We start from the raw sequence: 14,073 nt of genomic DNA on the forward strand, positions 1-14,073 counted from the left end.
CGTCCCGCCACTGAGTGACTGCAGGGCGTGACCTTGCCCCTCGAGCTGAACCTAATGACTTCACCCGCGGGCCCGCGACACGGGCCCGCCTCAACAGCTCCCGCCACCCAGTATCGTCCGGCGTGAAGCAAGCCGCGCACACCGCCTCCCTCTTTGCTGGCCGCAGGACCGCGCAGCGCCGTCTCCCAGATATCGGTGGACCAGCGGCCGGGGGTGCACATCGTACTCTTCATAAACAAGTCAGCGCCCGCCCCGCGCCCCGCGCCTCACCCGCTGCCCCTCGCCGCGCCCTGCTGCGCCCAGCCGGCGCCGGCGCCCTCCCGCCCCCCGAGGCGACCTTGCCTCCAGGGGCGCCGCTGCGCCTGCTGAATGCTACTATGTTGGGTCTGGTGGCACGTGTCTGTTGCACGTGTCTGTCAAAGGAACTTGCCAGCCTTCGACAGACAGCCAGACCCGCACTGCCAACATCTGCCGCCCAAGCGCGGCCCAACTGCCGCCCAACCGCCTCCAACTGCCGCCCAACCGCCGGACCCCTTCAGGGCCGTGGCCTACAAGGACACCTATGTCCAGGCCGCCAACGTGGTGGCGCCCCGCATCCCCTTCAACGCGTCAGCCAGCGTCTTCACGGCGGCAGAGAAGGCGGCGGAGGCGGTCGGCAGCCCGCTGGACGTGCCCCCCATCACGGGCATGCTCAAGGGGCCTCAGGATCTGCTGGTGTGATTTTGGTGCTTGTTTTTTGAATCTGACCAGGGGCCGGGGTGTGGATGGGCGATGGAGTGCACAGCATGCTGTAGCAGGACGCGTCTGAGTTGTGTGATCTGAGCCCCTGTCTGGGGGCGCAGCCTTGGTTGACGCCGGCCTGGGCCGGCCGCGGCCTTTGCGCTTGCGTGACCCCATCGCCCTCTGCCTCCCCTGCCTCTCATCCCTTCAGTCCAAGTTTCCTCTCACCAGGCCGACAACGAGTGAGCATTAATAATGGGCCTGGCAGGGCGCCGATGACGAGTCCTGGAGCGTAGGCTGCAATCGAGCGCCATTTAGCGCAGGCTGTGAAGCTTATGCCGGGAGCTCTGCGCACTGCTCGTGCGCCTGAATGACCACCACTCAATCCGTACCCCACCGGTGCTCATTGTCACGGCTGCATGCGGTGGTGTTGCACCCGGGCCTCCATCAACTCAAAATAATCCCACAGCACCCCAGCCCCATTCCCAACGGTAGTCGCCCCGTCGGTTGCCCTCCTCCCGCTTTACAGTCCTGATAGTGCCGCCCCAGGGCACAGACCTGTCACCCAGCCCGGCAAACGGCTGGCCGCCGCCGGGCGGCCTCGTCGTCACCCCCGGCCCCGTGCCCAACTCGCTGCTGTTCATGGGTGACATCCCCACCAACACCACGCCCGCGCCGCCCGGGGCGCCGCCGCAGCCGCCGCGGCCGGGCGCGGTGCCGGTGCACCCGCCGCTGTGGTTTGGGTGGGAGACGAACCTCATCGTCGTACCGCCGCAGTCGCCGAACAGCGTGCAGCTCAGGGGGCTGTCGCTGCTCGAGCTGGTGAGGGCTCGCCTCGTGCTCTGGCCTGGGCGTTGCGTGCTGTGTGTTGGCATCGTGTGCTGCGCGTGCTGTGCTTTGGCGGCGCGTGCTGCGCGTGCTGCGCGTGCTGCGCTTGCTGTGGTTGCTGTGCGTGCTTCCCGTGCTGCGCCAGCCGGCGGGCCCGTGCAAACGGACGGCACGTCCGACTTTTCAGTCAAAGCGGGTGGCAGCGGCCGCTCGGCCGGCCGATGCTGACCCCCGTCCCTCCCCATGCGCCGCACCCTATAGTCATGCGCCCACCTCACCACATGCCAGGCGCGAGCCGCGGCCCATACCTGCTCTTCTCTTCCTATCGATGTCTCCCCAATGCAAACAAACTCCCCCTCATAATCAATCAGGGCCAGGGACCCTCTGCCCGCGAGGCGACTGACCTGACCCACCCTGACCTCTGGACACACCTGGTCTGGGCCATCAACAGGCGCGCCAGCGCGCCGCGGCCCCCGCGCCGTCATCGTTAATCACTCACGCACCCGCCCCTGCAACATCCCGTGCTGCGGCACCCCGCTCGACGGCCGCCCCCCGCTCGAGGTCAACGGGCCGCCTCTCGCCTGCCCTGCGTGAGCGCTCCGACCTCTCAGCACCGCCCGCCGCCCGCCTGCGCGCCCCGCCATCCGCCCCGCCTGCCGCCGCAGCTCGCTGGACGAGCCACGTCTGCTATTGGACTGGTGCCAGCTGTTGGTCCCGGGCCTCGAGCTGCGCCACATCCGCCGGCTGGCGGAGCGGGGGCCCAGCTTCGACATCCCCTTGCAGGGTGCGGCGCCGCCGGTCATTTTGGGGGTGCGGCACGCAAGGGCACCCCTCGTTGCGGCGGGCAGCAGGGCACCAGGGAGGGCGGCAGTGGCGGGTGTTGGGGCAAGCTATATGGCAGATCCTTTACGGCAGCCCTCTCTGATCAGGGCCGGGCTGCCTGTCATAGCAGGCCGCATGCACACACCAGCACAGGTGGTATCAGGCTCGCCGCCCACCCTGAACAATGCGCATCCACCGCCCCAACCGCCTCACCCTCGGACCTGCCTGCACCCTTTCTGCCAGGCGGCCGCGCGCTGCTGTTTAGGGGGGCGGCGCCCGTGGGCGAGGGCTCAGTGTTTGTGCAGTCGTACCAGGGCGCCGGCCTGGCCGGCTCGAGGCTGCTTTTCACAGAGGACAGGGCGCCGCAGCCGCCAGGCTACAACTGGCCCGAATCTGGGGGCGGCCCGGCCGCGGCCGCGGCCGCCCGCCTGCCGACCTGGGCATCGGCCGTGATAGGGGTGTGCGTCGCCGCCGCCGCGGTGGGGCTGCTGCTGTGCGTGCTGCTGCCGCTGCTCGCGGCGCGGCGCCGCAGGGCGCGGCGGCAGCGGTTGCTTGGCGGCGGGTCTGAGGTGAAGGAAGTGTCAAGCTCTGGCGGCGCTCGGGTCGCCGGCAGCAAAAGCAGCGGCGGCGCGGACGGCTGCGGCGCGGACGCGGCACCCGCGCGGGACGACGCGCAGCGCACGCTCGCCGCGGCGGCGGCCGCCGCGGCGGCCGACAGGGGCGCGGCGGCGGGCGCGGGGGACTCGCAGAACGGCACTGGCGTGGCCGTGTTGGTGCAGCAGGCGCCAGCTGGCGGCAGCGCCAGCTCGCCGGCGTCAGATGATGTGGAGGGCAGGTGGCAGCTGCTGAGCCGCAAGATCGGGAAGAGGATCGGTCGCATCCACATGCACAGGCTGGCAGCTGCCCTGGCGGACAGCACGCCGCCGCCGTTGGCCGACGCGTCGGCAGCAGGTGTGGTTGGCGTCAGCCGCGTCGGCGGCGGCACAGAGGGCGACGGGGAGGACGGCGGCGGGGCGCCACAGGCGCAGGAGCCGGGGCAACGGGCAAGCCCATCCCCGCTGCCGGCCGTGGACGGCGGCGCCGGGCGCAGCTGCCCGTCCCTCGACCTGCAGCTTCTGTCCCCCATCGGCCAGGTGCGCGACCTCGCACGCGACCTCGCACGCGATGCACACGCTGCAGCCCCCCGTTTGGAGTCTGTGCGAGCACGTGGCGGCGCTTGCGGCGTGAAACACGTGCGCCCTTCCTCAGCAGTACATTTCAGCACCCCATATAATCTCAGCACCCCATATAATCTCCCTGCCGCGCATCCGCCTCACCTCCGCGAGCAACGGGTTGCTGCCTTGTCCCGCTCCACCCACGTCGCACGTCGGTGCAGGGCTCGTTTGGCACCGTGTGGCGCGGCCTGCTGCAGGGGCGCACCGAAGTGGCTGTCAAGCGTGAGTCATCGAGGCCGCCCCTAGGGGGGGGAGCAGATGGAGGGGCACCGCCTCTGGGTGGACCGGGGCTGAACCCCAGTTTACCAGCTGAGGTCTGCCGTGACAGGGCGTGTGTCGCGCCGGCCAGCCGATCCAGCACCTGGCTGGCTCTCATCGCTGACACCCCATTGCACCCCCCTCCCATGTGTGCCGCTCCCCCCCTCCCCCCGATCCCCCTCCCCTACCCCAGTGATGCAGCTGCCAGGCCTGTCGGCCCTCGCACCCTCGGGCGCCAAGGCCGCCAGCATCAGGGAGCGAATGGTGGGCGGCGCGCAGGAGCGGCGCGACGACGGCCGCACACCTCCTCACCGCTCCCCCCTGGCGCCCCCCCCCCAGCGCGCCGCGACTTGCGCCTGCGCTTGGCGCACCCCTGCCTCTTCACTCGGCTGGTGCAATTGCACGCACGCTTCCCCTGGACCAAAACTACACTCACTGAGGTGGCTGATGCAGCCTCACCCCTTCCCTATGGACTTGGACAACACCCACTGCGGCGGCCGCAGGTGGTGCAGGAGGCGGCCATAGCCTCGGCCGTGGCCCACCCCCACGTGGTGTCAGTCTTCTCCGTCGGCCTGCGCCCCTGCCGGCCGCCGCAGCAGGAGCCCGCGCAGGGGGACGGCAGGCGGCAGCAGGCACCGGACCCCCCGGCGCCGGCAACCCCCGGGGCGGAGGGCGACGCGGTGCTCTGGCAGCTCACGAGTGAGCGCAGCGGGCCTGGGAAATTATGAAGGGGGTGAGGGTGTGTGGTTCGGGGGAGGGAAGGGGGCAGCATGCAAGGGGTGCTCACAACGCGTACCAGAGCACACGGGGCCTGGCTCCGGGGTGGGGCCCGCCCCTTCGACCGCCCTTCGACGCCACCCGGCTACCCTGTCGCCCTGCAACGCCCCGCCGTGCCGCGCCGGTCCGCGCTGCGCTGCGTTGCCGTTGGCAGTTCCATCTGCGCTAGAGCAGAAAGATCTTTCGTTTCACCTCACCCCTCGCTGCAACATCATGGTGCCCCCGTTTCTTTGCACGCGGCGATTGCTCCTGGCGGCCAGTCGTGATGGTGAGCGCGCGTGCAGGCGTCCTGGGAGCATGCTGCGTGCGCATTGAGTCTGTTCAGCACGACGATTCCCTGTGCACAGGGCAACATACAGCCGAGTCAACTCCCTTGACAGCAAACTCCCCATTCATGGGCCCCCACGGCCCCTGACGCCCCCAAGGGTAGGCTCGCAGCAGACCCCTCTCGGAAGCCCTTCCTCTGAATCCAATCTGGCAAACCCCTGATAAAACCTGAAACCGTCACAAACCGCCCCCCCAGGAGTACTGCGACCAGGGCACCCTGCGGCAGGCCCTGGACCGGGGCCGCCTGAGGAACCCCCGCACAGGGCGCACCCACCTCCCCACCGCACTGGCGCTGGCAAAGGACGTAGCGGCCGCGCTGCAGTACCTCCACACCCAGCAGGTGATTGGGTGACTGGGGGCTTGGCCGGCGCCTCGCAGCCCCCAGGCTGGCGCGCGGGGCTCCAGCGTTGGTGCTGGAGGGAGGGAGTTGTGGGTGCTTTTCGAGAGGGGGCCGTGGGGGTGATTTTGGGAGAGAAGGCAGCAGGTTGGGGTGCTTTGGGGGCGGGAGGATGTGGTAAGTTGCGCTAAGCAGGTCAAACTTCACCCATTCATTGCCATGAGGGTTCGGCCGCCCAGGACGTGTGCCCATGCTGGGGCTTTGATGGCCTTGTGCCGGGTAGCTGTTAGACTGCCCGCCGAAGGCCGCTCTGAAAGCACATCCGCCAAACAGCCCCGGCAAGCTCTGGCTTTGGCTGGGCAAACCACTGCAGCAAGAAGCTCTGGGCCTCACCAGCGCGTCATGTACGGCTGCAGCCTCAGCACTGGCCGCTGACAGAGGCTGTATCCCAGCGCCGCCTTGACGCCGCGCCGGCGCCCTGGCCGCTCCCCCCGCCACCCCAGGTCATTCACGGCGACATCAAGGCGTCAAACGTGCTGCTGAAGACAGGTGCACACGGCCCCCAAACTGCTGATGGTCATGGCCAAGGACTGGATGCGGTGTGGCACACGGCGCAGCTTGCGGCCGTCTAGATGTCTGCAGGCCTGACGTGGCAGGGTTGAGCACCACGCGCTCGCATATACGAGGTAGCGCATGTTGTTGAATAGAGGGGGTGGTGAGGATGCACGTTGCAAGGCAGGACCGAGCGGCGTCGCACGCCCCGTCACTGCGACCGTGCACATTCCGCCCCCGACTGATGCACCGGGCTGCACCCGCCATTGCCATGCTAGCCTACGCCCCAGCCCCGCCCGCCCGCCGCGGCGGCGGCGGCGTCGTGGATGGTGGCGGCGGTGGTGCAGCTGTGGCCAGCAGTGGCGCCAACCTGATCCAGGGCGGCTGGACGATTGCCAAGGTGGCGTGGGCACACGCCTAGATGGTTACTCCTGCTGCTGCGGGTGGTTGAGGCTCGTTTGTATGCTTTCAGGGTCATTACTGGTTTGTGTAGGTTGTTTTGCTTGTTCGTTCAAGGCACGATGCATTCCTTAGCCCTTGTCATTTTGGCACCCGTCTGAATTCATGCATGTCGATTTCTCATTCCACACACAATGGTCAGATCTGCGACTTTGGGCTGTCCTCATTTTTGGACACCGCGGGGGCCTCAACAATGCTGTCAACACAGGTGAGCGATGCAGCGAGGGGGTGGGGGTGGGGGTTGGCGCACTGACTGGCGCACCGCCTCAGAGGCTGGCATGCGGCAGCCGCCCGGTCACGGCCCCCTGGCTGCGCATGTGACCTCCGACCACCCGGCCACCTCTGACGACGGCCCCCTCGCTTGCACCTGCCATGCACTCCCAACGGCCACGTGCCCCTGCAACAGGTCTGCGGCGGCACGGTGAGCCCAGGGGCATCAGGGGGGTGTCTCGCTGCCCATCGCTAGCGCTGCATAGTGTGACTGTCAGCACGCGCATGCACGTGCAAATGCGTTTCTGACCGTCGACACATACCAAGCTCGCCACTAGTGCAAGGCCCGCAGCACTGGCAGGCCGCCTGCCCCCGCGCTTCTCCGCTTGCACAGCTGACGGCATCATTGACCCCATCCTGACCCCCCCTCCAGCTGACCCACATGGCCCCCGAGGTGCTGACGTCATCGAAGCCCTCCAAGGCCAGCGACGTGTACGCGGTGAGGGCTGAGAACGCGGTGCTGCGCGTGAACGCATTTGTGCCAAGACGTTGGTGCAATCGTGGTCTCGCGCGGTCTGACTGCTTTTCTTTGTGGGTTTGAGAGAGAGGTACATGCACATACACACGCTTCGTGATCGTGTCGACAAAAATTTGAGATGTGAGTCGTGTGACAAACAATGACAATAGAATATCCTTGACCGGCGTGCGCACGCAGCCACACCGCGCCCAAGCCCTGCCTAGCCCTGCTGCGTGCCTTCGTTGGTCGGCATGGCGGGCTGTCCTCCGGCTTGCCTGCGGCTTGTGGCACCCATCCCTCTCGACTCAGGCCCCTGCGCCGCCGCCCTCTTCACGCCGCGATCCGACAGTTTGGCATCCTCCTGTTCGAGATCCTCACTGGCGACAGGCCGTTTGCTAGTTTTCCCAATGCGCTCCTCGGCCACGTGAGTCCGGAGTGGCGCGCTCAACGCGTCCCCCAGCCGCATGCGCGCTGCGCCGACCTTGCAAACGCCGCAGCCGACAGATTGCAGCTGGCAAAGCGCGCTGCTCGTCCTGGGCAGCCGACTGGCCTGTCGGCCCCTATTTCTGCAGGACCCCTGCTCCGCCCCAGTTGACCCTGCACCCCCCCCCTCCCCGTGCGACACCCAAACCAGGCCGTAGTGGTGCGCGGCAAGCGCCCCGCCTGGCCCGGCGCCATGGGCCCAGAGTTTGCGGGGGCCAAGCAGCTCGCCGAGGAGTGCTGGCGGCACAACCCCCAGGCCAGGCGAGCGGGCGGAGCAATGGGCATGCCGCGTTTTGTGGCAAACCAGCCGTGTGTGGCGACAGCGGTGGCGTTGGTGGCGGGGCACCCGTGCGCTCTGCCATCATAATTCCTAGCAAGGCGTACACCAGCCCCACCCCGGCCCCCGCCCAGGCCCTCGTTTCGCGACGTGGTCACTCGGCTGGAGGCGCTGCACACCGCGGCTGCCGGCGCCGACAGTGGCAGCGCTGCCGCCGGCAGCAGCGGCCCGGCCTCATGCTTCGGAGAGGTGTCCGATCTTGTGTCCCCAGATGCGGCGGGCTCAGCAGCGACGGCGCCGACCACCGCGCCACTGGAGCCCCACTTGCTGGGGCCGCCAGGCCCCGGGTCCTGCAGCAGCAGCGGGGTCACTTTCAACGACAGCGCCGGCGGCAGCAGCAGCGAGGAGGGGGTCGCGGGTGCGTGCGCCGCGGGCCCTCACGCCGCAGGGGGCGCCCTAAACAACAGGAGCAGCCTGATGGGCTGGTTTTGAATGCGACTTGTCATCGTTTGACCATCCACCGCCACTTTGCTGCGCCCTTACTGCTTGGGCTGCCCATCTTTAATGGTAGATTTTGACCTGCTCAACTTGTATGGATTTGTACGGTTTATAATTATGAGCACCGGTTGCGGTTATGGTTTCGAGTTTGTAGGAAACAAAACGACACTGTTCCGGAAGCCTGCCCGCCCTCCGAGGGCGCGCGGCCAAGCTGATGTAGACAAAGGAGTCCCCGCTCCACGTGGTGGGCGCTGCAGCCACAGAGGCCAATGGAGGCCGGCACCCCCTGCCCTTCCCTGCTCTGCGCTGCGCACGCCAACTGCCTGCGCAGCCGCCGCCATCCTCAAACGCCTTGCCTGCCTGCGCTGCCCCCCCACGGCGGCGGCAAGGGGTGGTTGAGCATCATTGCCAGGCACACGCCATCCCAGATGAATGCACCTTTGATTTGTTGGTTGGTTTTTTTTCCAGGACCAGCAATGTTGAGCCACAGCATGGCCAACGACCTCTGTCTGCCCGCTGGCATACGCATCCGAGCAGAAATTGGAGAGTCCCCAGACCCCGCAACCAACGATTCGCCGTTCTTGCGCCTTTGCGCGCCGATGCTGAGGGCGGCCTGACGCGAGCCCTATGGCGCCGCACCTGGGCCTGGAGTGCCTTCAGCCTGGACGCGCCGCCCGTGCGCGGGCCCAAACATTGGGTCCGCTGATTCTCACTGCGGCTGCCGCAGGGGTCTTGGCCTTTATGACTTACTTGCGCTTGCAGACGTCTTGCCCAAGACAGGGAAGCTGCTGCAGCATGTTTTTGTCAACATACATACGATGCGTCACCCTTACCTCCATTGGTTGCATGCATGGTGCATGCTCCAGCCCAGCCCACGCACGCATCCAGCACAGCTTTCGTTTGCGCCTGTGCTCAGCGCCAGGTTTGCGATCAGCCAGCCGCGCCGTGAGTCAAATGCTGCTCTGCCCTGCCTCATCCCAAACATCACAGCACACACCCAACTCCCCCCGGCTGAATCGCGTGTAAGACATAACTTGAATGCAGCACCCTTTCTCAACTGGACAATAAGCAACAAGATAAGGCACTTGAATCGCAGTGTGGTCCCGCCTGCACTGTGCTATCTCTGTCGTACTACAGTACCGTATAGGTCATTGGCGTACCGGTACTGCTTCTTCAAAATGCGGATTCCGCCAATCCTCAAGTCTGTAGCGTATCAAATTGGATGCAAATCAGACGTAAAAATAAACCTGCTTCCTACCGAGCAGCAGCATCCAGTCTGATTAAGGTGGCTGCTGCCGGTTGGCGAACTTGTTGCAACCAACCCGTCCACAAGCAAAAGTGCACGCCCGCAAACACATCGTGCACCATGGTCAATAATTTCTATATTTCAGCATGAATCATGTCAGAAGTTACAGTGTGCACCCGCTGCGCACGTTGATAGGGTAGCGACACGCATCAGTCATGCCGTTGTGCGCCTGGATATCGCGCACATCGGCGCATAAACCTGCCGCTCTCCCCTCTTTGCACTCATATGATACATAATTTAGCGTAACAAAGGGTAAAAACGCGCTCCCCCTGCACAACAGACACCTTCCAGACACAACCAAGATCGGCTCAAAACACGACATGAGGGCCGCCTTCGCGTGTCGAGAAGCCTTTCTAAGCCCTACTTCGCTATCAGTGCCGTAAAAACCTCGCAGGTGAGCGTCCGAGCTTTCGGCGCGATCCCGGGGCGGACCTGGCTCGCTTTCCCAACCAATATAACTGAAATGTACTCAGTGCCCCAGCAGGAGCAACAAGGTTGCGGGCCGAGCATGCAGCAGCTTGTAGCTGGTGCGCCGACCCTGTCGCCCGGAGACGCCGCTACGGCCGCCGCCGCAGCAATGCTCGGCGGCGCTGCAGCAACGACGAGCCCGCCGCCGCCGGCACCGCCACACCCTCAAGTGACCTGTCTGGCCTCTGTGCTGTCCCCAACGCCGATCGTCGCGCGCGCCACCGCCGCACTCCTCGCCGCCGCACCGCACGCCGTGCGGCCCGGCCATTCCGCGAGCCGCGGGGCATGCGGCGCCACGCCCGCCGGCCTGCGTTGGCTCGCCGCGCTCCTGGCAGGGGCCGGCGCCCTGGCCCTGGTGGTTGCAGCCGTGGTTGCCAGCTTCTCTGAAGCGGCGGCCCCCGCCTTCAGCGGCGGCTGGTGGCGCTGCTGGGCTGCAGCGCTCGCACTGGCAGGCCTGGCCTCCCTGTTCAATGAGTCACATGTGGGCCTCGTGCAGGGCGCAGCAGCCGCGATCCCGGCAGCGCTGTGCACGCGCCTGCGCAGCAGCTGGCCCAGTCTCGCTCCATCGGCGCTGGCGCCGTCCGCCGCGCCCGCTGGTGCCGGCGAGGCCTCCGGCCCTGTGGCCCTGCCGGGGACGGCAGATGCGGGTGCGGCAGCCGCGCCGGCGCCCGAGTCGCTGGGCCCCCTCGTGGGCGCTGCCCCGGCCGCCAGCGGCCCGCGGTGCCTGCTTGTGAAGACCGCGCTGGTCCCCGCACCGCCCAGTGCCGCGCATGCGCCTGTCGCCGGCGCCGCCCCCTCTGCCGGCATCGACCTCGGGGTGCTGCAGCAGCTGCTGCGCCAGCACCAGCGCAGCGCTGCGGACTGCTCGGCGTCGGGGCGGGACCAAGATGCCACGCGTGGCTCCCTGTATCACTCGCCCCTGCGGCACGTGTTCGTAGGCGCCAAGGTGGGCGGACGGGGCCTGCAGGGCCAGAGAGAACGCAGAGGCATGTTTGAGCGGCAGGGTCGCGCACACCCCATGCGGGACAGGCGGCGCGGGACAACCCATGCGCCTCCTGCTAGGTCGTCTGAACGGCACGGCATGCCTCCTGCGACCACTCTCAGCGTCCATGCTTGGAGCCCAAGCGCCTCGACGCCTGCTCCTAAGCTGACGCCACTGCTGCCTCGTGTCATGCCCTGCCTGCCCCCTCGCTCAGCTCCTGCGTATGTCCTCCAACCGTGACCGCCACGCACCCACCGAGCGCCATGCAACTGTCATGCAAGCGCCATGCAAACACCATGCACTCGCCTTGCACCTGCAACCCCCATGCGGCTTCCCTCATAGGTGCGGGACGAGCCGCCACACGCTCAAAACTACGCCTCGCGCCTCTCCAGCGAGGTGGCATCCTCCCTCGGCGCCGCCATGGCGCAGCACTTGGCCCCTGCCAGTACCGGCGCAGCCGCCGCGTCGCCGCTGCGCCTGCCCACCCTCGTACGCACCATCGTCCTAGAGGGCTGCGTGCAGCTCATCGCCTGGGCTGTCGGCGCGCGACCGCCCCGGCCCCCGTATGAGGAGCCCCCGCCGGCAGCCGCCGACGACGGCGGCGCCCCGCAGCCGGGGCATGTGCAGCGCCGCGAGCAGGAGGTGCTGCAGGGACTGCTGGCCGGCAGCGGGCTGCTGCGCGCCGCCGCCGCCGCCACGCTCCAGGCCGGCGCCACGGTGGCGACGCTGCACGGCGCCGCGCGCGCGCCGTCGTTCGCGCCGCTCTGCGGCCGCGCCGCTGGCAGGGGCTCCATTGGTGCTGGGGGTCGCGTCGGCGTCGACCTTGGACTGCTGTACGCGTGGCCGTGCTGCCTGCCCACGGCAGCTTCGTGCGGCGACGGCGCTGCCGTGGCGGCCCCCACCTACGTTGAGCTCCGCCTTGCGCCCGCCAGCGCCGCGGCCGCGGCGGGCGTGCGGTGGCTGCCGGCGCGCGCGCTGCTGTCTGACGGCGCCGGCGTTCTGCTCGACGCACCCCTGGTGCTCGACACCGCGCGGCCTGTCGCCAGGTGCGGCTGAGTGGGTGGTTTCAGGCTTCTTTGCGCACGGTTGAGGCAAGGAGAGGGGGACTTGTGGCAGGCTGGGTCGGGACAGATCTCGGGGGGGGGGGCTCAGCGTCGCACACCCACGTGGCTGCGCTTCCATCCTGTGCTGCTGCACGGGGGTGCGTGTGCGTGCCCGCCATGTTTGTCGCAACTGCGTACGCAGGACTCCCTCGTGTGCAAGAGATGCTCTTCTACATGCCCCAGCGTTTCCTCTCTGCAACGAACTCAAGACGACAAAACTCCCTCCACCCCACCCCCTGCCGCGTGTGCACGCACAGGGTGGAGCTGCCCCCCCACCTCGCGCTGCAGCAGGGCGCCTACGAGCTCTGCATCCTGTCAGGGCCAACACCAACAGCAACCAACGCCGCCACTGCTGCGCCGCCGGCGCCGCCATCGCGCCGGCCCAGCCTCCTGGAAGCGCTCGCGTACCCTTTGGCTGGCGCCACGGCCTACGTCGGCCGCTGCACCTGGGGAACCAGCGTCATGCAAGACAGCGCCGCAGACATGCCCGGTGCCGCGGCCGGCGCCCGCGGCGGCGCCGCCGCGCGGCGCTATAGCGGGCCGTCGGGGCCCTCACTCTGCGGCTTCTTGGGCGCCTCGAAGGGGGCCGCCAGGGCCGCCGCGCCGCCAGAGGGCCACGAGGGGGCCGGCGCTGCTGCTATCGCGGGGGCGGCGGCCGCGGCGGGCTCGCTGCCGCCGGACGGCTGCGTTCTTGCGTCGCTGCCGCTGCTGGTGCTGCCGGGCGCCGCCGCGGCGGAGCTGTCCAGTCTGCTCGACACCATGGCCGCGGAGGAGGAGGCCCGAGACTCGGCGGCGGGCGCCTCTGCGTCTCTAACCCTGCCCTTCGTCGGTCAAAGCCAGCCCCTCGCCGCCGCGGCGCCGTCCGCGCTGCCCGCCCTGCTGCGCCGCATGAGCGGCGTTCTCGGGCTGCCCTCCTGGACGGACTTTTGGCTTGCCGCAGATGAGGCCAGCGCGGCCGACACCTGGGACTCCCCTCCGCCGCCGCCGGGCCCCCGCGTCGCGGCGTGGCGCGACCACTGGCGGCCGCTGCTGGACGACCTGAGCTTCGTGGCCGCCCTGGCGACGTGCGGCGCCGCGGCGGTGCACGAGATGGGCGCGGAGGGGGCCGGCGAGCTGACGCGAACCACGGCGGTGGGTGCAGGGCCTTGCTGGGGCAGCCGGGGCTGCTTTGTGACTCCCAACTGACAGCTGGGATTGCTGGGTCTCGCGCTCCTCAGGCTTGGCAGGCCCCTTCCACCAGCCACGCCCGCACCGCCCCTCCTCCCGCCCTTCCTGAACAATCCGTTGACACACCGCCCCCTGACCTCCTGGTCCGATGCCTCAAACACCTCACAACAGCTGCTGCTGGACTTCCTCCTCAACACCTCGTGCTACTCCACCGCCGCGGTCCTGGTCTCCGCGGCCGCCGACGCCGGCCTCCCCTTCTCCTGGCGCGGGGAGCCCCTGCCGGCGGCGGAGGAATCCGCCGCCGATGGCGCCGACGGCGCAGACAGCGCTGCCTGCGCCCCCGTCCCGAGGGGCATGGGGCTGGCCGCCCTGGTCGCGTCAGAGCTGGCCGAGGAGGGCCAGGCGCGGCAGCAGGCGCAGCGCCGCAGGCGCGCCGCCCGCGTGGCCGACGTGGAGCGCGCCGTCCAGGCGGCGCGCGCGGCCGGCGCGGGCAGCTCCGGCGGGACCGGCGGGCTGCTCGAGGTCGCGCGTGCGGAGATCAGTCTGCCCGCCACCTGCAGTGTTGAGGGGGTGCCGGACGCGACAGTCTCGGCCGGCCGGCTTTCAACGGAGCACAGGCTATCGCACATCCGCGCTCGTCGGCCGGGCTTGCTTTGGGGCGGCGCCAGCGGGCCGGGCCCGGCTGCGGGCGGCGGCGATGCCAGCGTGAGTAGTCTCGCCGCAGCCGCGCCCGTGGTCGTCTTGACGCCGAACGCCGAGCCACTGGAC

At 68.5% G+C, this 14,073-nt stretch overlaps 2 protein-coding genes across 2 annotated transcripts in view; both read left to right on the top strand.

The window, feature by feature from the left end:
• The window catches only part of MNEG_1794 (hypothetical protein), a gene marked incomplete at both ends in the record, with an annotated part of 8,228 nt that extends 1,972 nt beyond the window's left edge, over window positions 1–6,256 (top strand). The window contains 13 exons of the mRNA XM_014049726.1: window positions 167–239; window positions 540–714; window positions 932–962; window positions 1,250–1,542; window positions 2,254–2,332; window positions 2,614–3,503; window positions 3,746–3,806; window positions 4,036–4,106; window positions 4,346–4,541; window positions 4,880–4,887; window positions 5,143–5,286; window positions 5,787–5,832; window positions 6,126–6,256. Of these exons, the coding sequence (XP_013905180.1) occupies window positions 167–239; window positions 540–714; window positions 932–962; window positions 1,250–1,542; window positions 2,254–2,332; window positions 2,614–3,503; window positions 3,746–3,806; window positions 4,036–4,106; window positions 4,346–4,541; window positions 4,880–4,887; window positions 5,143–5,286; window positions 5,787–5,832; window positions 6,126–6,256 (2,198 nt within the window). The remainder of the gene's footprint in view (window positions 1–166; window positions 240–539; window positions 715–931; window positions 963–1,249; window positions 1,543–2,253; window positions 2,333–2,613; window positions 3,504–3,745; window positions 3,807–4,035; window positions 4,107–4,345; window positions 4,542–4,879; window positions 4,888–5,142; window positions 5,287–5,786; window positions 5,833–6,125) is intronic.
• Window positions 6,257–10,093: 3,837 nt separating this feature from the next.
• MNEG_1795 (hypothetical protein) overlaps window positions 10,094–14,073 on the top strand; it is a gene marked incomplete at both ends in the record, with an annotated part of 7,173 nt that continues 3,193 nt past the window's right edge. Inside the window, 5 exons of the mRNA XM_014049727.1 lie at window positions 10,094–10,112; window positions 10,389–10,999; window positions 11,378–12,081; window positions 12,396–13,269; window positions 13,477–14,010. Of these exons, the coding sequence (XP_013905181.1) occupies window positions 10,094–10,112; window positions 10,389–10,999; window positions 11,378–12,081; window positions 12,396–13,269; window positions 13,477–14,010 (2,742 nt within the window). The remainder of the gene's footprint in view (window positions 10,113–10,388; window positions 11,000–11,377; window positions 12,082–12,395; window positions 13,270–13,476; window positions 14,011–14,073) is intronic.

This window comes from Monoraphidium neglectum (genome assembly GCF_000611645.1).
Source record: "Monoraphidium neglectum strain SAG 48.87 unplaced genomic scaffold scaffold00188, whole genome shotgun sequence".
Taxonomy (NCBI): Eukaryota; Viridiplantae; Chlorophyta; class Chlorophyceae; order Sphaeropleales; family Selenastraceae; genus Monoraphidium; species Monoraphidium neglectum.